General features: G+C 36.1%; 1 protein-coding gene across 5 annotated transcripts in view; it reads left to right on the forward strand.

The window, feature by feature from the left end:
* The first annotated feature begins 611 nt into the window (after positions 1–611).
* The window catches only part of LOC149554625 (Protein kinase superfamily protein), a 159,746-nt gene continuing 137,127 nt past the window's right edge, over positions 612–23,230 (forward strand). The window contains exons 1-2 of one of the 5 annotated variants that reach the window (XM_089828686.1): positions 612–829; positions 1,013–1,647. In XM_089828686.1, coding sequence (XP_089684812.1) covers positions 1,483–1,647 — 165 coding nt within the window. In that variant the 5' untranslated portion in view covers positions 612–829; positions 1,013–1,482. The remainder of the gene's footprint in view (positions 830–1,012; positions 1,648–23,230) is intronic. The other 4 variants (XM_089828684.1, XR_016364406.1, XM_089828687.1 and 1 more) reach the window with 4 other exon arrangements.

The following is a 23,230-nucleotide window of genomic DNA, read 5'->3' on the forward strand; positions in this document are numbered from 1 at the left end:
TCTTAATAAGTTAACAATTATCAAAATTGTCAAATCCAAAATTGCCTATTAGCTGTTCCCTTGCACCTCCTATGACACAAGTTCTTATATATATAGGTGCCTATTTTAATTTAAATCCACAAAAGAACCATATAATTTGAATTAAAATACACACCTCAAAAATAATATAGAGTCATCCTTCTTGAGGTGCCTATTTAAATTTAAATTCACAAAAGAGCCATATAATTTGAATTAAAATAGACACCTCCAACAAAAAAAAAAAAAATTTAAATTAAAAAAAAATAAATTTAAATTTACAAAAAAAAAAAAAAAAAAAAAAAAATATATATATATATATATATATATATATGTATATGTATGTATATATGCGCTAGTCTAGAATTAGAATTAAAATAATAAAAATAAAATTGAGAGGAAGTGAGAGCAAAAGGTTGTTCTTCGATTTTTCATCCCAAAGGTACTCATCCACTTCACATTAAAAATTTAATAATAATTATATTTTCGCTGGATATTTCATTTATTAAAAGGCAAGGTCGCATTTCCAAAGTCAACCCCCAACGTACTCATTTATGGTAAAAACATCCTGTTTTGTAAATTGTAAGATATTTAAATATTATTAGAATTTGTTTTGCCTTGCATGTGCCCAAACCAATAGATTACCATATTGGTATCGTCAATGCAACTCTGCTTCATAGGGAGAGTCTGCTGGATAAACATCGACGATGGAGAAGACGCCAATGTAAGTGACGCCAGCGCACTGGCCGTCAGATCCGGTCTAAATTTCGGCGATTTAAGGAATTCTCTTACAGAGCTTGCACAACAGACTCAGGTACTTATTTTCCCTACAATTTTTTTTTTTTTTTCCCTGTAAAGGTCCAATTTTTTTCCCGGGAAGATAAATTACCCAAGTGTATACGGTGGATTCAGCGGCGTTGTTTTTTTTTTTTGGTGTGGTTTTGGCGGTTTTCGGGTTAGCACAATATTTGCGGTGAATTTGGAGTCTTTTCTCCAGGTGCTTAGGTTCAATTTGGAGAGCTTTCACAATATTTAGGCTGAATTTGGAGTTTCTTCGCATTTTGGGTTGACTTTGGAGCTCAGCTACAACATTTCTTTGTCAGTTGCAGTTTTCTGTGATATCTGAACCAACATGGAGGTTTTCCACGGTATTTTGATCAATTTAGAACTTTTCTGCTGTCTTTGAGTAAAATTTTGGGTTATTTTCGGCATCTGGATCAGTTTCGAGGTATTGTGCAGTATTTTGGTCGAATTTGAAGGTTTTCGCAGCATATACATCAAATGGAGCATTATCACAGTGTATATGCTAAAATTAGTTATTTTTTGCTGTATCTGCGTTGAATCTTGAGATTTTCTGCGCTGCTGAATCTGGAGACTTTATTAAATTGTGTTTGGCCTGGAATTGGCTGTTTGAAAGGTTGATATAAGACCTTTATAGAGTTGAATGAATTGAGGGGATCTTTTCTAATGAAAATGGGGAGGAAAAGCTACCCTGCATCGGATTCCGATTATAAGCTTCTAGAGGAGGTTGGATATGGGGCAAGTGCGACCGTTTACAGGGCAATTTGTTTGCCTTTCAATGAAGTTGTGGCTGTCAAATGCCTGGATCTTGACAGATGTAACAGTAATCTGGTAGGCCATTTCCTCAGCCTTCTGCCTGCCCCGATTTGCAAATTTTGATGTTTCCTAGGCATATATAGTAATGGGATGTTAAGATGATGAGGTCAATACATCATTCAAGATTAATTTTATAATGAATTTTTGTTCAGTCTGCGCCTTATAATTTTCTTGACAATTTCGGTCAGAGTTTTAAAGTTTTTGAGATTCTTTGAATAAGTTTAATATTTGGCATCTTCTTTACATGGACAACAAAAGTTAACATGGCGTGAATCTTCCGGAATTATCTGCGCGGAATTTCAGCTTACCAATATTTTGATTCTCTCTGTATAAAATCATTTGGAAACATAATTTGACAAATTTTGGTAGAAGGGAAAATATAATTCAACTCTTTTTAGTTGAAGTTCACATGCTTTGAGAATGCTAATTTGACAGTCCTTATCCAAAAAAAATAAAATTCAAAGTAACTTGTTATGTTGATTTTAAGTTAATTTTGGCTCAGCTGTGTTCGTAACTTCTGGCAATCGCAATCCTCATCAGGGAATATCATGTAAGGTTCGAATGCCTACGCTTACATGATTTCTAAATATATTATAACGCACACTAATCGATATGCTATTATTGAGAAAGAACAAAGGCTTACTTATTTGGCTATTTTCTGAAATCAACTCTGTAGATAATTTGTGCATAAGATGTCTGTCCGTTTCTTGTAAAATTTACATATCAGCAAATTGGTTCTGAGATAGTTAGCTAGTTGGCGAGAAAGTAGATTGAAATTTAAAGTGCCCTGATTCTGTCATCTAGTATTTCTTTGACCATTTTATTTGATTTTATTGTGAGAATAAAACCAGAGACTTCCATTATGCCATCCATTTCCTTTTCCAGCTGAAGAAATCAATTTAAAACTTTAGAGTACACAAACTTTGCAATTTCTGCGGACTGATCAAGTACATTATGAACTACACCGGATATAGTAACTTCTAAATCTAAAGCGGATATAGTAATATAATAATTACTTAGTTAATTAGACAATACCGGAACAGTTGGTTGATATCCAAAAGTTCCATAGAAGGTGGAAGCACTACGATTATGGTGGTTTTTTTGATTGGTGAATAAGTCATATTTTTATTAATAATATTAGAGACAAACATTAAGAACAAAGGGCTCAGCACACCCTGTAATGCTTGCCTGTTTATAAAGGAAATTCAATTAGCCTTAGGTGATACGGAATCTAAAGTCTCAATTAAGGGAATTGATAGAAGAGGCCAAATCTTGGTCACAAGTTGCAAACGGATCAACAAACAAACAAAAGGGAATCATTGAGCAACAAATCAAAATATGGATAAAGGAAGAACAAGACAAGCATGGCAAGGCTGCAAATATCATTATCAAAGGATTGATAATAATTGGAGAAAAAGAGAGAACAGACATTCTAACAAGGGACTTTGATTGTTCAACAAGAAGCTAGGATAGGTAAGAGGATAGATGGACGAAGAGATAGGCATGTAAGAGCTATTTTGAGAAACTTAGAAGATAAGAATACGATTCTTAGAAATAGAAAGCTATGTAGAGGTACACATTTACCTAGATGAAGATTTTACTTTTGCTCAACAAGAGTAACAAAGGAAGGAGTGGAAAAAATTAAAGGCAATAAGAAATGAGGGAAAGTGGGCATGGTTGAAGAATGGAAAGCTCATATTAGTGAGCGTTTTTCAAGTGAGAGATAGGAAGTAGGGGTCTCACAGGATTGCTGGAGTGTTGTGAGTTGGAATTGTAGCGGTTTGTTGATGAATGGAGGATTTCTGCAAAATGTAGTAGCACTGCCTTTGCGGTATATACTTTCTAAATGGCAGCCATCTCTCTTATATTAGATGAAATATGGATAGACATGTCCTTTCACAGGACATGTCTATTCATTAGTATTTAATAAAATACTTTCTTATTTAACACACACACATATATCTCTCTCATATATCTAATTTAAAAAAAAAAAAAAAAAAATTAAAAAAAAAAAAAAAAAAATAAATAGTGAGTTTTATCTGATTGAAACTACATTAACATTTACACTCCCTCTTAGTTAGGGAGGATAAACATAGGACCATATATTACCTCAATGTAATATCTTTGATTAGAAGATATTAAACATTTTGATATCACATTTTATATCATTAGTATTGGCCTCCAAAATATCAACAAATAAAATTCACCAAATACTTTGAGTAATGATATTGGAAGTAATGGCCTTCTGAATGTCATCTCATATGACATTCACCATGTGTACTCTTTGAGCAATGGCCTCCTGAATGTCAAGGTTCAAGATATTCATCAAGTACTGTGAGTAATGGCCTCCTGAATGTCATCTCATATGATTTTCACCAAGTACTTTGTCTAATGGCCTCCTAAACATCAATTTGCATAGCATTCACCATGTACTCAAAATGTTCATAAGGTATGTGCACATGCATTCTCATAATGCTTACCATATGAACATCCACCAAGCAAAGTATAATCTTTCATGCTCTGCATAGGCATCGTAATATTTTCATCATAATAGAAAATTAAGTTATTGTAAGATTATCACATTTCAATAACTTCCACAAATACAAGTGATAATCATTTGGCAATCATCATTCCCTCATGATGTACATAGGGGGCAGGCCCATTAAAACCATGTAGTCACAGACATGGACTTTCAGATTCCCCCTGAATATCAATCTTCATAACTTCTTATCCAATGTTATCTTTGAAGAGGTGTCAAACTCGCTTTGAAATCAATCTCCCTTTTCCTGCAATAATATTCTCGGAGGAAAAGATCAAGGCATATAATATGAATAAAAATTAGTTACATAAATAAATAAGGTTAGTTCTCAAGATATAATAATAACAATGACTTATCTCTATATTGAGTTCCACTTAATTATATGTAGGATTTCAATCATTCAATCTTTTGTTACTTTATATATATATATATATATATATATATATATATGAATCATTCAAATATCAGTACAAATTTCATTATATATCAATAATAAAATATTTTAATGACAAGGGATGCTAACAATATTCATTACCATACTTATTTTGTGGATCCCAACGTGTGCTCATTATCCTGTTCACAATCATCATTATATGTCGTAGGTAGTTTCATCACCCGCTGATGTGGAGACAAAATGTGTCTTGCCCAGGCATAATTATAGTATAAATGGATTTCTTTAATGCTTGATAATTTGAAAGCAACCTTCACCATGAAATTGTGCCGAGGCTGGACAAAATATACCATTTGCTTCTTATGCAGAGTTTACAGGACATGAGGACCATATCAGGTTGTGTGTTACACCACTTGTCATACACTAAAGTAGGTCTTGATGATTACTCCACCTTTAGAAACCCTACTTATCCACATGCTAGTTATGCACTTAAAAGCACACTGTTATAGGGTCCAAATATCTTCAGTTTTATTTTATGTGCAGACAGGCCATCTGTCTTACAATCTCAAGATTTATCGATTCCTCAAAAAGTTGATGTCACCCTGCGAAGCGTTGTATGTTAGGAGTTTGCAGAGAGAGATAAATGAGGCCATGTGTCATTTTAGTGCCATGATAGTCTAATCCTTGGCTTTCTCAGTGGGACTGTGACCTGGCTTGTCTATTACACCTTACATGAAGAAGACATTTCAATTTTGGTAAGGATTACATTTTGGGATGATATGGACACCCCACAAGCTGATAGTCAAACTGCTCGATGCCAATAATCATACCCGGTCATGGAATAACTTGCAGAAACATTCTAATTTAAACAACAAAATTTTCAAAGTCATTTATGATTGCATGTGCATAGTATGTCTTTTGGGCCTTCACGGTGGCAGGGCTATAAATGGGGTTTAAAAGAAACAGTATCCAATATTTGTGGTACGAGCCACATATCTCTATTTTAAGATATCTCTCCATTCCTCCATGCAACTTGTAAATTGTTTCTTCTACTCATTGATGCCAATGGCTGACTCTGATGTATTTCTATTTCTGTCTCCGATTCTTCGTTGATATCCTCCTCCGAGGCTTTGCTATGATACCATGTTAATGAATGGAGTATTTCTGCAAAATGTACTAGCACTGCCTTTGTGGTATGTACTTTCTAAATGGCAGCCATCTCTCTTATACCATATGAAATATGGATAGACACGTCCCTTCCCTTCACAGGACATGTCTATTCATTAGTATTTAATATAATAGTTTGTTATTTAACACACACACACACACACACACACACACACACACATATATATATATATCTAATTAAAATAAAATAAAATTTATATATAGTCAGTTTTATCTGACTGAGACTACATTAACATAAACATGGTTATCCATGGATAAGAGGTCTTGTGGTGGGCTCCTAGAAGTGGGGAAAAATATTATCATTCTTGTGGAAATGCATGAACAATGATGGTTGCAAGGTTCCAGATTGAAGGTTACAAGACTTTTTTTAGTTTGGAATAAAGCAAATGAGATAGGTAAAGAACATAGTGGAGTCATAGTGCTTATAAATGAGTAGTATGGAATCAAAAGAATTGAAAAAGAAGACCTAAAAAAACCCTAAATGTTTGGTTTGAGTTGCTGCTAATTTGGGTCCTTGTCTAGTTTGGTCCGAATTCAGCCGTAGAGCCCCAAATTCACTCCCAATTTTTGTTAGATGGACCTGGCAGAATTTGGGCAAATTTGCAATGATTTTTTTGCCCAACAAACTCATGCAAACTTTGGCTAAAACCTATTTTTTGATTTTTAAAATGTTTTTTTGCCTAATCTGGTCTATTCAACCCTCCTAAAAGAGACCACTAAAAATGCCAGACAAGATGTTTTGTATGTCATTTGTGCATTTGTGAGTGAAAAAGAAAACTTCTTTCCTTCATTGCTAAACTTTCTTGCTTGGTTGCCAGTGCTCAAGGAGTGTTGAAAGGTGATTGTTGCATGAGCTAAGCTTGTTTGTGAGCTATTCCTACGTGGCTGCAAGTGTGGAGAACCTCTTATTGAGGAGGAAGATTTCAAGGAAAGAGTTTAGGTTTTGTTGATTTTGTTTGGTTTTAATAGTTTAAATGAGCTCTCTAGTTTTATTTTCTTTTTTCATTTTGGTTTGTGGCTTTGTATATTCTTTGTAGATTCATAGTATGACAAGTATTTCTATTATCAGAAATACCGGTTCTAAAGAAACCTGCGTTGTCCACTATGGAAATATGTAGAAATGTTTTAGCAAATGACAAGTGGAGGAGGTTATGTTTGGATTTGCAGCCATTACAAAGAGGAATGTAGTAGCTCTTATAGTAGAGTGAAAGCACATTTATGCTTTATTCCTAAAAAAGGCATTAAGTTTTGTACAAGGAAGCTAAAAGTTGATGGGATACCACCTAAAACCCTTTTTGCTAACCATATTGTGAACAAATATATTCAAGAGCAAAAACAAGCAAATCGAGCAACTTGGAATGCACACACTTATCCTTTGCTTCAGTTTCAAGTTCCAATGAACAACTCGCAGAGGGCTATCCATTCGTCTATGTTCCTCAAGAATTGGTGAAAATAAGAGTAGGGGCTCTTGGAAATGTCATTTTAGAATGAGGCTAGAGACATTGCTAAGGAAGACATCGCAAGATGCACTTATGCAAATGGATTGGCATCTAATGTTGTTTTCTCATTGTATTGGCAAAAAATGGTGAGATCAATTAATGAGTCTTTGAGGGGGTTCGAGGTCCTTGGTTATGAGAAGGTGTGCACCACTTTATTGTACAAAAAGTTAAACCATGTAGAGGCTTCCATACAACCCATCAAGGATTTATGGATTGAAACAAGTGCGCCCATTGTATCCAATGGATGGAAAGATCCAAGAAATCGGCCTTTGTCAATGTTATCGCAATGTCCACAAGAGGTGTGATGTTTTTGAGAGTTGTGGATTGTGATAGGGAAGTGAAGGATGGTCCATTCATTGCAAACATTCTCATCCAAGCCATCAAGCAAGTTGGCCCTCAAAATGTTGTTCAGGTAATAACCGACAATGCCCAAATTGTAGGTCTGCCGGGTTACTAGTTGAGGAATGCTCCAAACACTTTTTTTGATATCTTGTGTTGTCCGCTCACTCAACCCAGTGCTGCAAAAAAATTGCAATAAAATTGAATGGATCTAAAAAATGTATGAAATATCCAGGAGATCCAAATGTATGTCAAAAACCACTATATGACAAGCTATATTACGACAATTCGCAAGATTGGAGCTCTTGAAAGCAAGTGAAATTATTTAAATTTAAATATGCTTTAGACTTGAGTAATTTGTCTATGTTTTTAAAATTAAAACTTTAAATTTATTATTGTTTTTATTTTGCAATAGCTTGCTGAGACTTGTTTTGCCTTTGACACTATTGTCTTTAGATGTCTTGTGAATGAAGGTTTGAGAGGCATTGTCTATAATGGTAATCAATGCTAATTGAAGCATGTGGAGGCAATCTAGTAGTAGAAGTGCAACTTTTCTTAAGGTAGTGATACTAGATGACAATTGGTGGGATTGTGCTGAGCACCTTCTGAGATTCACTGAACCTATATTGAGCATGATCCATCTAATACATTGACATGGAGAGGCTTTGTGATGCAGGAGCATCCAGAGGTATAAGGGCAATCCTATGTCATCCAAAAAAAATGTACTAGACTTAGTTTTTGTTTCATGTGTTTTCATTTCTGGATACCCATTTGGGTCAAATAAAGGTTCCAACTCTCACCGTTTCGCTATTAGTGTTCTGGGTTAGAGTTTTTAATCACCTTGGGATACGTGTAAATGTCGAAAAAATAGGAGTATGTAATTGAGCCATCATTTTGGTGAAGTAGAAGGTGTAAATTAGTCGGATGATTGTAATTGTAATTTAGAGCATTCCAGAAAAAGAATCAGGTCAAAAGGCCCCACGGTTTGAAAGTTATCGCAGTTTTTCGATTTTTGGAGACATCCTAAGAATGCTTCAAAGTCAGGTTAGGGGCATTAAATGACCTCGAACAGGGCCGAAAAATGGGGGACGAGCGAAGCTAGTCCATAAGGCTATAGAGCGCTTCGAGAGCTTTCTGGAAATGTAAACGGTTCGTCAATCGGAGCTACGGTTCAAAAGTTATGCCTCTCGGAAGTTCGGTTACCGTTTCTGGATTTTTCTAATTTTGTGCCGACTTCTAATGCGACTTCTAGAGCCTTGTATTTGGTCGGTGGATGCCAACTAGCACTTTCTAGAATGTATTCCTAATCCTTAACCCTCCGGGGTCTATTTAAGAACATTTTTGGCATTGTAAAAGGCAGTTCAGAGTGGAGTTTGAGAGAAGGTATTGGGAGAAGAAATTATCTCCAGTTTTATGCTATTGTAAGCCCATAGAGCCTGTTTTGGAGTCTGTTTCTCTGCACTAAGTGTACTAGCATATTTTTACAGTTAATAAAATTTTCCCTTTCCTGTTGTGTCCATTCTGTGCTTGGGTTGTGTCCCCATCACTTTGTTTGGGCGAGGTATATGATGGCATAGATTCCATGATTAAGGATATCGAAAAGATCACAAATGAGAAAGAGCAAGATCTTGATGAAACATTCTTCAAGGAACTACAAAAATTCACGGTGGAGAGATGGAACAAAATGACTACCCCTTTGCATCTCCTTGCCTTTGCGTTGGGCCCCAAATACTATAGCTAGTTGGTTCTCAAGGAGAGTATGAGAAAAGTTGTCCCATAGAGAGATCTTGAAGTTGCTTATAAGTACAAGGCAGCCTTCATAGACTCTATCCCGATCACATGCAATCTATAGTGAGTTTTTAATTTATGAGTTTCACAAGCATCAATGATTGTGGTCATGAGGCTCTTCAAGACAAGAACAATGGTGATGCTCATAAATGGTGGTATTTCCATGGAGAAATGTACCAACACCTACAATCCGTTGCCATCAAAATTTTATCACTAATTAAGTTCTTAACTCTTAAGATTGTAATTTCTAAATTTTTGTTGATGAGTACTAAATGTATATTTTAAAATTTTTGTTCAATCTTTTAACTCTCTAATTTCAAAATTGAAAGTTTGGATAGTTTTCTAGTTCATCATCATTCAAGGAGAATTGGAGCACATACTCTATCTACTCAATAAAATGCAAATGACTACATTGCAAGAAGGGGAAAGACTTGGTCTATGTGCATTCAAACTTAAGGCTTATAACACACAATAAGACAATGCCTACAAAAAAGGTGAGGCAAAGAAACCAGAGCTTGCGGAGTTGGAAGATTCAATTGTCTTCCTTGATGCACTTACAATTGATGATGATGACCACAAGCTACCTAGTGATGCTGAGGCTGCTCCTGAGGTTGACATTGCTAGTACCAATCCCAGTGGCACTCTTTGTGCTTCTAATTTGCAATAGTCAGATGATGATGATATGTTTGATGATTTTTGATGACATTTGATTAATGATAGCTGATTATTAATGTTGAAATTATTATTTTGAATTGAAACATTGATATAGTGCTGTATTTTGGCATTTTGTTATGTCATTTGTACTAAAATGTTAATGTAAATGGTGATGTATTTTTCTATGTTTATTTAATACTAGCATTGTGGTGAATGAACTTGTTTATTGTTGCAGCACAAACACTTGTACAGACGAACACAAAACAAAGTCGGAACCCACCCCCCCAAAAAATTGAATGCATTTCAAAGCTGACTCTGAACCAGCAACTTAGGCTGCAAATAATACTGAATGAGATAATTTTCAGGGTGGTTGCTTGTTACTTCGCTCCACAAAACTCTAAGTTCTACAAGAGAAGGAATTTAAATAATGGAGATGTGCATGAATCATTAAAAAAGATATCTCTTTATTCACCACTGTAGGAGAAATAATGCTATTAGGGGACTTAAATGCAAGGACAACTAATAATCAATCTTTATAGCTCAGTAGTGGTGAAAAAGGTGAAAATAATCCTCTATGGCTGGAAGAAAGTAGCGGACAATCTTGTAAAAGAGATTTGCAAGATGTTAATGGAGGTGTCACACATTTTGGGATAGAGTTCTTGGGTATATGTAGTTTTTTTGGTATGGTCATATGCAACAGCATGAGAGGCTAGCCAACTTCAGGAGGTATCACTTGTAAAACAATATCTCGGAAAAAGAGCATCATGGGCAGATCTGCATGGAATGAAGTGAGCTATTTTACTAAACCTGCAAACAAGCACAAAAATGCTATCATGTCCTTGTGGAGTCTTAGGTAGGGCAGGCTAGGACAAAATCCATGCTTATGCTCTCCCAAGGTTTGCTAGGTATAGGAAGTGGTTGATATAAACCTACATTTGAAGAAGTAGTGCCCTTTGTCCTTTGGTATATTCCATACTCCTCTCCAAACTTTCTCACATCACTATGCAACTTGGCCAAAAGTAGGACCTACTCACCTGCTCTAGGGTCTTATCTAACCCAAAATCATCTCCTAGTCCTTCATTGTGTTTCTCCCTCACAATGTTCTCTCTCATGGAACACTTTGGCACACATAGTTAACTTCCCTTGATCAAAAGACCATCCTATAACAACTACTCAAAGTAATCCACATGAAAAGTATTAGAGAAATTAGAACAAACCTCATAGATTCCCTTGAAATCAGAATCATCTTTATGCAACTACTTTACTTCTTGAATAGTTAGTACTCTTCTGCTAAGGGCATCTGCCACCATGTTTGCCATTCCCTTCTTGTGTTTGATGGTAAAGGTGAAAGCTTGTAACTATTCTACTCACTTCATGTGTTTTCTATTTGGTTTCTCTTGCCCATTGAGAAAATTAAGGGCACGATTATCAATGAAGACCACAAACTCCCTTGGCAACAAATAGTGCTTGGACCATGGCATACAACTCTAAGTTATATGTGGAGTAATCTCTCTTTACCTCATTTAGTCTCTTAGAGAAGAAAGCAAACACCCTTCCTTCTTGGCTCAGTACTGTCCCAATTGCAACATTGCTTGCATCGTATTCCACAGCGAATGGTTTGTTATAATCAAGCAAAACCAATATAGGAAATTGAGATACCCTTCCTTTTAAGTATTCAAAACTCCTTGTTGCCTCACTAGTCCACACAAACTAACCCTTATTCTTTCCTTTGATAGTGTCTCTAACAGGAGCACAAATTTGACTAAAATTCTTCACAAACTTCCTATAAAAAGTGGCTAATCCATGAAAACTTCTTACATCACTTACATACCTTTGGTGGGGGCCTGTTAATGGTTGCTTCTACCTTATAAGGGTGGGTCTTGAACTTCCCTTAGAGATGACAAAACCCAAGCACACCAATTTCTCCTTCATGAACTCACACTTCTCAAGGTTAATCATAAGCTTTTCCTCATGAAGCCTCTTCAATACCAAATCCAAATGCTTGATGTTGGGTGGATATTTTGCTACCGACAGTTTTGGGTAAAATTCAGTCACAAAATAGGATGACCAGCCACAACGTGTGAGATAGAGTCTCTCCTACCTTAAAGGGAAGGCTTCCTTCTCGCTGTTTCTTGGATCAACTCAAGGTAAGCAAGAAGTTGAGAAATTTTGTAAAGGGGGTGTTATCAATATTCTTTCCTCTTAACTTTCAGGAAAGAATTCACTTACTCGTGGAGTGAGTAATGGGTAGGGTGAAATCTCTAACCACACTTCTATCTAAAAGATGAAAAAGTGATACCGATAAACCAACACTAACTCAAAGGCTAGTTGAAAGTGTATCAATTTGGCTCTAAGTTCGGTCGTAATTCTATATGAATAAGCTTTACTAATAGGGCACAAAGACTTCTAAAAGTAAAGATATCTTAACTATTTTGTGACTCAAAAAAGAGATATAAGCTACAGAAAAAGCTTCCAACTATATAGCTCCACAATTGCTCCTAGTGAAAGCTCCGACTCCAATTGCTTCTTAACTCTTTTTATACTCAATTATCAAGAACACAAAATTACATAAACCAAAGATAACATATGTAAATCATAGACAAAGCTACTAACTTGCACAGGTAACAATCTCACTCAATCAAAGTTAAGTCTCAATTGATTTTTTGTATTCACTTTCTTTCAAAAAGGCGCTACACAATCAAAGTTATGCTTGCATAATTTCTCCAGAGATCTCTTGCATACAATAAAAGATGATTTTACAATTAGGGGACACTCCTTTATATAGGCACAGGAATTCAAAAAAAGATGGAGAAAAAAGTGGGAGCAACTCAACCAACTTTGACCAAGTCTAACTAGAAGAGAAATTATTGGGTTACATGCAACTGCACATGTAACTGCACATGCAACTCGCATTACATCTAATTAAATCTTTTCATGCAATGCATCTTTTTTGATTTACAAACATAAATAAAACAAAATAACAATCTTAAAGATTATTCTTCAGTGCCATGATCTTGATGATAATATCACGCACTGTAGGAAGATCATAAATCTCTATTGTCTTCGATATTGTCGGTATCCTTACTGCATCTGCATATGCTGATTGCACAACCTTAGAATTTTTCGTTAGAGAATCTATTAAGTGTTTTGTCGAAGATTGATAAAGGACAAACTATTTTATCGTGTGAGAACCAAAATCTTTAGAACCAAATCAGCATTGATCCTAATTTTATATTCTGAACTTTCTCTTTCAACTGCAATCAAATTACCATGTTTGTCAAGAATCTGACATCCCATTTGCTCTAAATCATATGCGATCCCTGTTTTTTATCATCTGACAATCTCCAAGAGCTGTTTGCAACTTTGTAACTAGTTTTCTCAATATTTCATCCTTTTAACCCATAAGCCCTTGATGCCTGAAGAACATTTCAGAGGATGGAAGAATGTCACATGAAACCATGACAACTAAATCAAATTTAGCAATCTCATCCCAGTCATTGAGAATCTCTTTCAAATCATCCGCTTCTTGACTCAAGGAGGAAATCAAGCCTTGCTCCACTTCATTCATATCTTTGATATGCTGGAGAACTGTAAATGTTTCTGTAATGGCTCAAATTCCTTCAGAAATGACTTCTCCTATCCAAGACTTAGCCGCTTCAATCAACTTTCATTCCTTGGATGTCTGAGATACAATAACATTACTTTGAGAAGATTGTTGCCGAATGACTTCATTTAGGCGAGCAACCTCCTGTTTGAGTTGATTGTTCTTTTCCCATAATTCATGATTTCTTTTTGACACATTAGCTAATGCATCTTGAGAATCTCGCAAGCAACTCAAATGCAATTGCTTCCCAATTTCTACCCTAGTGAACTTGTAATTAGATTGGGTAAGTTCTTCAATAGGTTTGTCCACAAGTAGCTCATCAACTTCTACAAACTTAGTTTTCTCTAAATCAACTAAGATCCTTTAAACAATCTTATCTTTTAAAGATTTGGACTTAGTTTTCTTTACATGAAGGTTATCCAGAGGTACAATCACTATCCTTCTCTTCATTGTGATCCTGATCAACTATGCATGCAAGCTGAAACCTTTATTTGCAGAAGTAGGTACAATAGAGACCATTGGCATTGATCCTGATTGTATTTCCATTGTAATTGTGCAGGACTTAGTTTGCACAGTTGAATTCATAGGTGCATAATGAGAGGATTTTGTCATGAATAGCTCAAAACCTATCATAGATGTGTCAAGTTGAGAAACACGACCCTTTGCAAAAATTAGAAAATCTTCTAACACATTTGCCAAATGTTCATATTGTTCATTTGCTAAAGTGAGAGGAGCGGCTAAAGAAATAGGAAGAGCCAACGTGTTGACTTTTGAAGCTAGAATAGAAGGTGTGAAAACAGTGGAAAATGATTCCACATCATCATCTATCTCATCCAGAAAAGGTGCTTCATGCATGGATGGTGCACGAGTCTGTGCAGGTCTTGGGCGAGATATGATCATAACTTCCCCTTCTTCCTCCTCATCTTCTTCATCTGATTGTTCATCTGATTGTTCGTCTAACTCCTCTGACTCTTCCTCTGAGTTCTGAACTAGTTCAGGGATTTGAGATGATTTGGATCCCTTTCTGCCCTTTAGCTTGAATTTAAGAGGCTTGTTTGCAGAAGAAGGAACTCCATCTTTACTTGTTATTTTCAGTTGTGACTTCCTTCTAGGAGGACCAAAGCTTCCACAATCCAAACCCAATTTTGGATTAACCCTTTTTAGGCCTTTAATTTTCAGCCACTTGTTAGTGTTTGTTAAAATGGATTGAAATCTATCAAGAATGGATGTACCTTCCTTCTGCTGCCATTGAATTGGTAAAGGGCATGTTTTGTCAAAACCTACCTGATGATATTTGGGATCAAGAAAATTACCATCATCTTCGATTTGAAAATCTGATGGGATCTCAAGCATGTTAAGATCAATAAGTTGCTACAAAGTTAATCTATAGTAATCCATCTTTATTATATTCAGTTTTGTTCGCATGTCAATCTAAACATCCTTGATGCGATGAACATGTGTAAAAACCCTCTTGTTTTGAGAATTCATTTCTCGGTAATCAAAGTCAAATATGGCTTTAAATTTCTTCAAAGTAATCAGCTGCAATTCTGCTTCCATATTTTTTGCTTTATGTATAAAATTGATCAAATAAATTACCAATCACCAAGGTTTTGGCAAAAGAAACACCAAAACTAGGCCTATCTAAAGCATGCTGATTAGACTAAACTTCCATGAATTGTCTGGCTAATTCCATCAGAATGATCTTATCAGTAGCATACCTAGGTAAGGTATACGCCTCATCTTTAAAATATCCAACCCTCAAGTAAGTAAAAGTTGGATACTGGATAAAGATACAACCATACTGATTTACCTTTTCCCTAGCTTAATTAGATGCCCTTTTGATGGATAACTGTCTATCAAACAGACACTGGAAATGCCCAAAGAAAGCATCCTGAACTCTTCTGCAATGAAACTTACTATTAGCCAGAGGGATCTAATTATAGTAATCCCAAACTAGAATCTAAAGACAATCTCCTTTGGTTGAGAGTCTAGAGAAAGATCCCATGACAACAACAAAATAAACAAGGTAGGAATTCATGTAGAAAGACACTGAAGTCCCTACATTGAGCAACTGTTGACAGAGTGCACTGCTAATCAGTTCTTCTCAAAAGATATGTTCTTTATTCTCCATGATTTGGAAGATGAATTTGTACATCCATGATTCAAAATCAGCGGAACCTTTAAGACCACAAACCTTGCTAAGGAGAATGATAAGATCTTTGTACTCCTGTTTGAAATTAAACTTGTGAATGGTCTTTGGCCATCTTGAGAAGTTATTCCTCTTGGCATCTAACCAATATTGATTTGCATACTTGTGATAATCTCCCTTTTTCTCATTCCATATTTTCAAAGATGATTCTTTGGTTAAATCTACGCATTCTGCATTATGTGGCACTTTGAAAATTTGCTCATTAACTTCTGGATCAAGACTAATAATAACTCTGCCATCAGCATCCTTGATCGTCTTTGACTTTGGGCTGAAACGTTTTGCGCATCCAAGAACAAAATCGGGTTCCATGGCAGCCATGGGAAACGTAGATACCAAGTGAATATGATTTCTCTTGATACGTTTCATCTCATGACCAATAAGAGTTTCCACTCTTTGTAGAAAATCAGTAATGCCCACGTGTCTGATCTTTGCGTCTAACACGTCAAGAATAGATGTAACTTGAGATGGAGTTGCATGAGCCAACTCTTCATCAAACTGATATTTCATTTTGCCCTTAGATTTAGATGTTGAGGGCATCTCTTTCACTTGAGCTGTAACACAAAAGTCCCAAAACATAAACACATCATTAGAGGAAATCGCTGTAAAGATTGGTTCTTGATCGTCAACGAAGATTCGAGTATGGATTAGATACTTTGTAGATATGATGAGATCATCTCAAAAAGAGACATCATACATATGCAATGGATGAAAATGGAAGGTGGACTGAAAAATTATGAAAGTGGAAATGAAAAAATATGAATATATGTGATAGCGGAACGCATGGGAATGCATGTGAATGAAGATTGCTGATTTTCAAAAAGTGACTTAGGTTTTAAGATGTTATTGCACGGAAAATGGATTACATGTAAATGCAACATGTAATGAGTGATGAAAAGTGAGATGACATGTAGATGTGGATGGAGAATGAGCTTACATCTAAGTGCGGATAACGGATGAGATGTGAAGTGTGTAATGACACAAGAAGTGGAATAACATTTATTTTCTCATTGGGGCGTAAGTGTATATGGAAAGATGGAAATGGAATGTAGCTTGAGGTGAAATGAACTTTATAGTCGTCTTTGTGGAAAGGTGAAGTCAAAATACATGAGAAAACATGCATATGACATTTTTGACCTTTCAGAAGGTGACTCATGTCGTGCGAGTGGATGCAGAGAGTGAGATGAGTGGAAATGGAAATGGAAAATAAAATTACATGTACGTGTGGATGATGAATGAGATGAAATACATGTAATCACATTTGACGAATGAGATGCGAAGTGTTGTGCATGGAAAAATGGAAATGAAATTTGATGGTGCTCTTGCATGAAATAGAAGGTGGAGTGAAGTGAAACATGACCAAGTTTCTTGGGAAAGAACTTGCAACTTCTCCAAAAATGAAGAAAAACCAAAAGCAAGCATACAAAACACAAAAACAAACTTCAAAGCAAGAACGTACCTTTGGCAAATGACTCAAACATGTCAACAAGCAAAGCACTTCAATATGCAATTTCGAATTTGGAGTTTGGGAAAAAACCAAAAACATGAAAATGAACCATTTCATCATTTTTAAAGGAAAAATATGCTTTCCATGGCAACAAAATCAACAAGTGCAAATTATCAAGCTAAATTGTGCATAAAATCAGCAAGATAAACATAAATTAATTAGCAAAGGAAAATGTCCACTTACATAATGATTATGTGCGAAAAATGGAGGGGAAAGCTCCAATATTGGAAAATTCTCTAACAAACTTAGATCTTTTCAAACTTTACATGAGAAATTCATGAGGGGCGGCAAATGAGGCTTTTTTTATGCACAATGCCAAAAACGTGCCCTAAACTCTCTCAAACCTCAAACATTTTTGTTTAATGCGGATTCATGAGACTTTTTTTGGGAAAAAATGTGTTTCAAATCTGCATGTTACAAGTTGTTTTTGTCATTGAGGAGCAAAAATGTACATTTCAATGACCAAGACATCCATCCAAAACACCAAACGTTTATTCCTTGCCCCAAAACGTGATAAAAAACTCTCCAAATTTTTTTATTATTATAAAATGTGGGTCAATAAGAGCATGAAAATGGACGTTTTTAGAAAGGAGACTCGATGCTTTTACCATGTAAACACTTGGATTTGCAAAAATGACCCTAAAGGAGAAGATTTGAAGAAATTTCATGGAAGAATCCAAGAAAAATCACCAAAAACGTGTTCTTGGAGGTCAAATGCATGAAGTTTTGTCTTCAAACTCCAAAAACAGGTTTTGGAAGGGCAAATACATGTGTTTCAATGCAAAATGCACCTTTTGGAGGTGATAACATGTTTTACAAATGTCATCTGAAGCAAAATGCACCTTTTGGAGGCAATTACATGTTTTAAAAACATATAATGGACTCTCCCAAGGCAAAAACACACCTTTTGGTGCATGCACATGTTTTTAAAACATGCTTTTTGCCCAAAAACGGGTTTGGGAAGTGCAATTACATATCTTTGGTGCAAAACACACCTTTTTGGTGTAAAGACATGTTTAAGTTACATGCATTTGCAACTCAAGGCAAAGCTTACCTTTTTGGTGCATATGCATATAACACATGTAGTTCACCTTTTGGATGTCATTGCACATTTTAAGTGAGTTTACATGCAATAGCATAAAAAAGGTCCACTTTTAAATGATTTTACATGTAATAACATGAAAAAGGTTCACTTTTAATTGATTTTACATGTAATGACATGAAAAAGGCCCACTTTTAAGTGATTTTACACATTTAAATATTTTTATAAGCACATGTCTATTTAATTTTGATAAAATATTACTTAAGTGGAACATAAATTATATTTACATTATTATATCAACAATATAATGTGTAAATATAATTTAATAAGTAATATTTACTAAAACATTTGATTTAAATATCAAAAATTAAATTGAACTATATAGCTAATATAGTCACATAAGTGAAAAATAAAAAAACAAACTCAACTTAAAAATATAACATTAAGTGCACTATAGTTACTTTTAAGTGTAAAATTAATTGATAAAGTAACTTAAAAACATAACATAAAGTGAATTTAAGTTATATTTTTCAAATGTCAAATTAAAAATATAACATGATATTTTTAAGTTGTGCAATTGCATAAAAAGGTCCACTTTTTGGGCACTAAAATGATCATATCTTTTGACTGACAACTCCGATTAAGCCCTAAGTTAGATCAAATCGAAGGGGAAATTGAAAGCAATGATTTGAGCAAAAGTAAACGACTAAAAACGAAGAAACACACAATAAAAAATGAAGAAAAAGATGATGAAGGCTTAAAAAATCAAGCATAGGCTCGACAATCAGAAAAAAGAAAACCACTTGACAAAAGCTCTCCGTAAAAGAATTCGCTACATGAATTGGAGTTGATTGATTGATCAACATGAAGCAATCAATAACAAATTCAACTTAGAGAAATGCGAAACTAGTTTGAAAAAGTTTCATACTATTACCTGCATTTTGTGGTGTCCACAAAATGCAGGACAACACTTGATATGCTCATCCTTGGTCCTGCTAAACATCAAAATATCATCAAGGTAAACTACAACAAACTTACCAATAAATTCAACCAATACCTCATTCATGAGATGCATGGAGGTACTAGGTGCATTGCTCAACCCAAATGGCATAACAAGCCATTTATATAGTCCTTCATTGGTCTTGAAGGCAGTTTTCCATTAATCCCCCTGCCTTATTTTGATTTGATGGAACCAGTTTTTAAATATATCTTGGAGTAATAGAAGGCATCGAAACCTATACCTAATTGTGATTTTATTAATGGCTCTTGAATCTGTACATAGTCTCCATTTCCCATCCTTTTTAGTAGCTAACATTGATGGTACTGCACATGGATTTAAACTCTTCCTGATTAGTCCTTTTTGCCAAAGTTTTTCCACTTGTCTTGCAATTTGTGCATTCTGATCAGGGGTCATCTTATAGGCTGGTTTGTTTGGCAAAGAGGATCTAGGGATAAAGTTTATTTGATGACTAATATCCCTCATGGGTGGCAAAGCATTTGGCAAACCAGTCTTTGTTATCCCCTCATATTTCTGTAATAGTTCTTGGACTTCCCTCTCCAGGCTTCAGTACTAGGGAATAACCTTGAGTATCCTCCTCCATGATATTAATGAACTCCTTATCCCCCTACCAACATGACATTAGAGCCTAGTGATTTTTTGAACCTCGTGTCAAGCACAGAGTCTAACCAACCCTTATATTGTGCATCCACATCATATTGCTAGGGATGCTCCAATAACAAATGACAAGCATTGATAGGGATTATGTCACACAATACCCTATCCTTATACTCTCCAATCTCAAAGTCTATTGAGGTCTAGTACCAAGAAATTTTGCCCCATATTCAACCAAGGGATTTTGTGGGGGTTAACATGTGGTAATGTTTTGATTTTTAACATCTCTAACATCTCAGCCAACTATTGCTTATTCTAGCAGGTGTACATTAATGTTGTGGGGGGGAACTATGTATAGTAGAGAATGCGCCAAAATGCCTACTTTTTTAAAGGGGCCGCTTGGCTGCTCCTTTAATTATCTTCCCCCATCATTGATCAACGAGAGAATGATGGACAAGTTCTTAATTGTTGAAAAAAACAAATTTCTATAGTTCTAACGCCACACACGCCCGCCCCTACTATTCTAAGGGCCACCGTGGGTGCCAGGCCCCTACTATTTTATGGTGAAATGTGCCATAGAATAGTAGGGGTAGGGCCTATAGATAGAAGGGGTGTGCGTTGGGTAGCCAATAGAATTGTAGGGGCTCTTCTCCTGTTTGCTCCTTTGCCTTCGGCCCGTACTATCTATAGGCGGCCACTTCGTACTCCCAGAAGTCTAGATTGCAGGGATTGCCCTTACCTTACCCTTAACCTTAGCCTATATAATTTTAGGTAGGCCATTCAAGCCCTACAATTCTCAGGGCCTATAGCCTATAGAAACAATGGGGTGGGCTTAGAATTGTAGGGCACGTGTGCCCTATCCCTATAATGGTTCTATGGCCAACTATTACCTTGCACAACTTACCATAGGCCTTGCACTTGGTTCTAAATAGTGTCTTTCTCTGAGTGGGTTCCTTGCGCTTGGGTTCCTTCAACACCATTCTCTTGATCATCAATTTCTTTGTCTCCAAATTAGGCGTGGCTTTGATAGGTAAGTTGACAGTCTGAGTATCGTCATCATGGATCAGATTGATCCTTCTGTCTTTGCCTTGAGAACTACTAGCCCTCTCTGGACACTTGCTCCTTCTGTCATATCTGATTGCATTTGTAACATCTCCTTGTAAATACTCCAGGTCTTCTCCACTTCTGCCTCAGCTATCGGATCCTCTCCATCCCATGGATCCCCCTCTTCTTTGCCTTGATTCACCATTGGACTCTTGTTGATTGGATGGTTGTTTTCTTGACTTCCCTCTGCCAAAGTTACTTCTTCCTCTACTACCACCTCTACCACTTTTAAATCCCTATTGTTCTGACCCCCTTTCCTCTTCAACTTTTCCTTTGCTCTAGAATCCAATTGAGAGCATTTATCTAGGGTATTGGGGAACATTGTGCTAATTTCATCTTGAATAGCATATCTTAGCCCATTAATATACTAAGCTACCATTCTTCTTTCATCTTTATTGTTCTTAGCCCCCATGCTAAGCTTGTGGAACTCTTCAATATAGGATGCAATATCCAAATCCTTTTGCCTTAAATTGTGGAATTTCCTGATTATTTGAATGTTGTAATCAATAGGTATGAAGTTGCCTTTCAGCATAGCCACCATCCTATTCCATCTGCCAATAAGATGCTTCCTTGTCTCTTCCTCTCATTTTGGGTGTAATTCCACCATGCCAGGGACAAACCTTTCAATTTTTGCAAACCTAATGTTCTTCTCCTTATAGTCAATGTACTCAAAAATAGGTGTTTGGAGCCTCAATCCAATTTGTGAGCTCTTCACCACCGAACTTCCCACAACATCTACCTTTGATTAATTGTTCTTCTTCGTGCATCCTTCATTGTATTCACAAAAGCTCTCTAGTCTAGAGGCATTTTGTTATTCTTTGACACTTCTTCAACCTCTTCTTCCTCTTCCACAGATTCTTCACTCTCTTCAACCTTCTGGCATTTTTTAGTTTTAAGTTTCTTCACCTAAATAGAGCACCCTTGCTGAGTAAACTCAAGCCTACAATGAACATGGGAAAGCTTCCTTGATTGTGGGCTCAAATTGTGCCTTTCATCAATTTGTGGAGTTCTGTTGGAGTTGGGATGCTTTGACTTTAGATTTCTCCCATGCGATGGCCATCCCCCTCGTGACTTTCTCCTCTGCGGCTTCTTCTCGCGATGCGATCTACTCTCCGCACTTGTTCAGCGCCATCACCCATGGCTTCGGTGGTTTGTGATTCGTGTCTATGTGTTATTTTGTTGGGTTTTCTCTCTGCCTGTGAGTTTCCTCCTTACCTTCTGCAATTGTGGGTATTGTTCTAGACTATCAGCATCTCAAGGTTTTTCTTTTTTCTTTTCCTTTCCGCTGCGTGCTATGTCTATAATTTGGGCCGGGTGTGTACAACTGTTTTTATTTGTGCAGGTCTATGTTTGGTTGGTTGTAGTTGCTTCCCGCCGTAACTTCAGAAGTGCTTTCTCTGCTGTGTTTGGCAATGGGGTTTTGATGACAGTGAGTCTGCGATTTGCTGCTCCCTTTCACAACTTAAACATGTTCCTTTGCTCCTTCCTGCCATGACTGTGATCTTCATACATCTGTGGGCTGGCGTGTTCCTTTGCAGGTGTTCTCTTGGGTCCTTGTTTAGCTTTTAGGATATGGTTGACAGTGGGACTCTTAGTCAAAACAAAGCCAACATGAATTGATGAGCAAGTTTGAAAATGTCCACTTACTTGGAGGTTAAAGAGCCAAAATAGCAAGTTTTATAGACTTGAAGATTAATTCTCCCTCAAATCCATATTTTCAAACAACTTTTTGACTTTTTCCATACTTGCATGTAATGGACATTCAATAGTCGAATTTGACATGAGAAGGCCAAAAACGTGGTCTCCAAAGACAAGAGTACGCATTAAAACTCAAAAACAACCCCTCTTGATCAAAATGTATGGGCTGAAATGCCATTTTTTGTGTTTTTTGAACAAAAACGTTACTTTTTAATGCAAAAATTTGGGCCGTTTTTGCCAAAACGTGGCCAAACAATGCATGTTTTTGAGTCATTTTTGGCCACCTCCATCAACACCTTTAACTCTTTTTTTTTTTGGAGGTAAAGTGCTTGGCGCATGGGAATGCGCACAAATGAGAATTTTTCGACTTTTAAGATGTCATTGCACGGAAAGTGGATTACATGTATATGCAATATGTAATGAGAAA

This window comes from Cupressus sempervirens, chromosome 5, assembly GCF_028749045.1.
Source record: "Cupressus sempervirens isolate cs-2001-9-10 chromosome 5, ASM2874904v1, whole genome shotgun sequence".
Taxonomy (NCBI): Eukaryota; Viridiplantae; Streptophyta; class Pinopsida; order Cupressales; family Cupressaceae; genus Cupressus; species Cupressus sempervirens.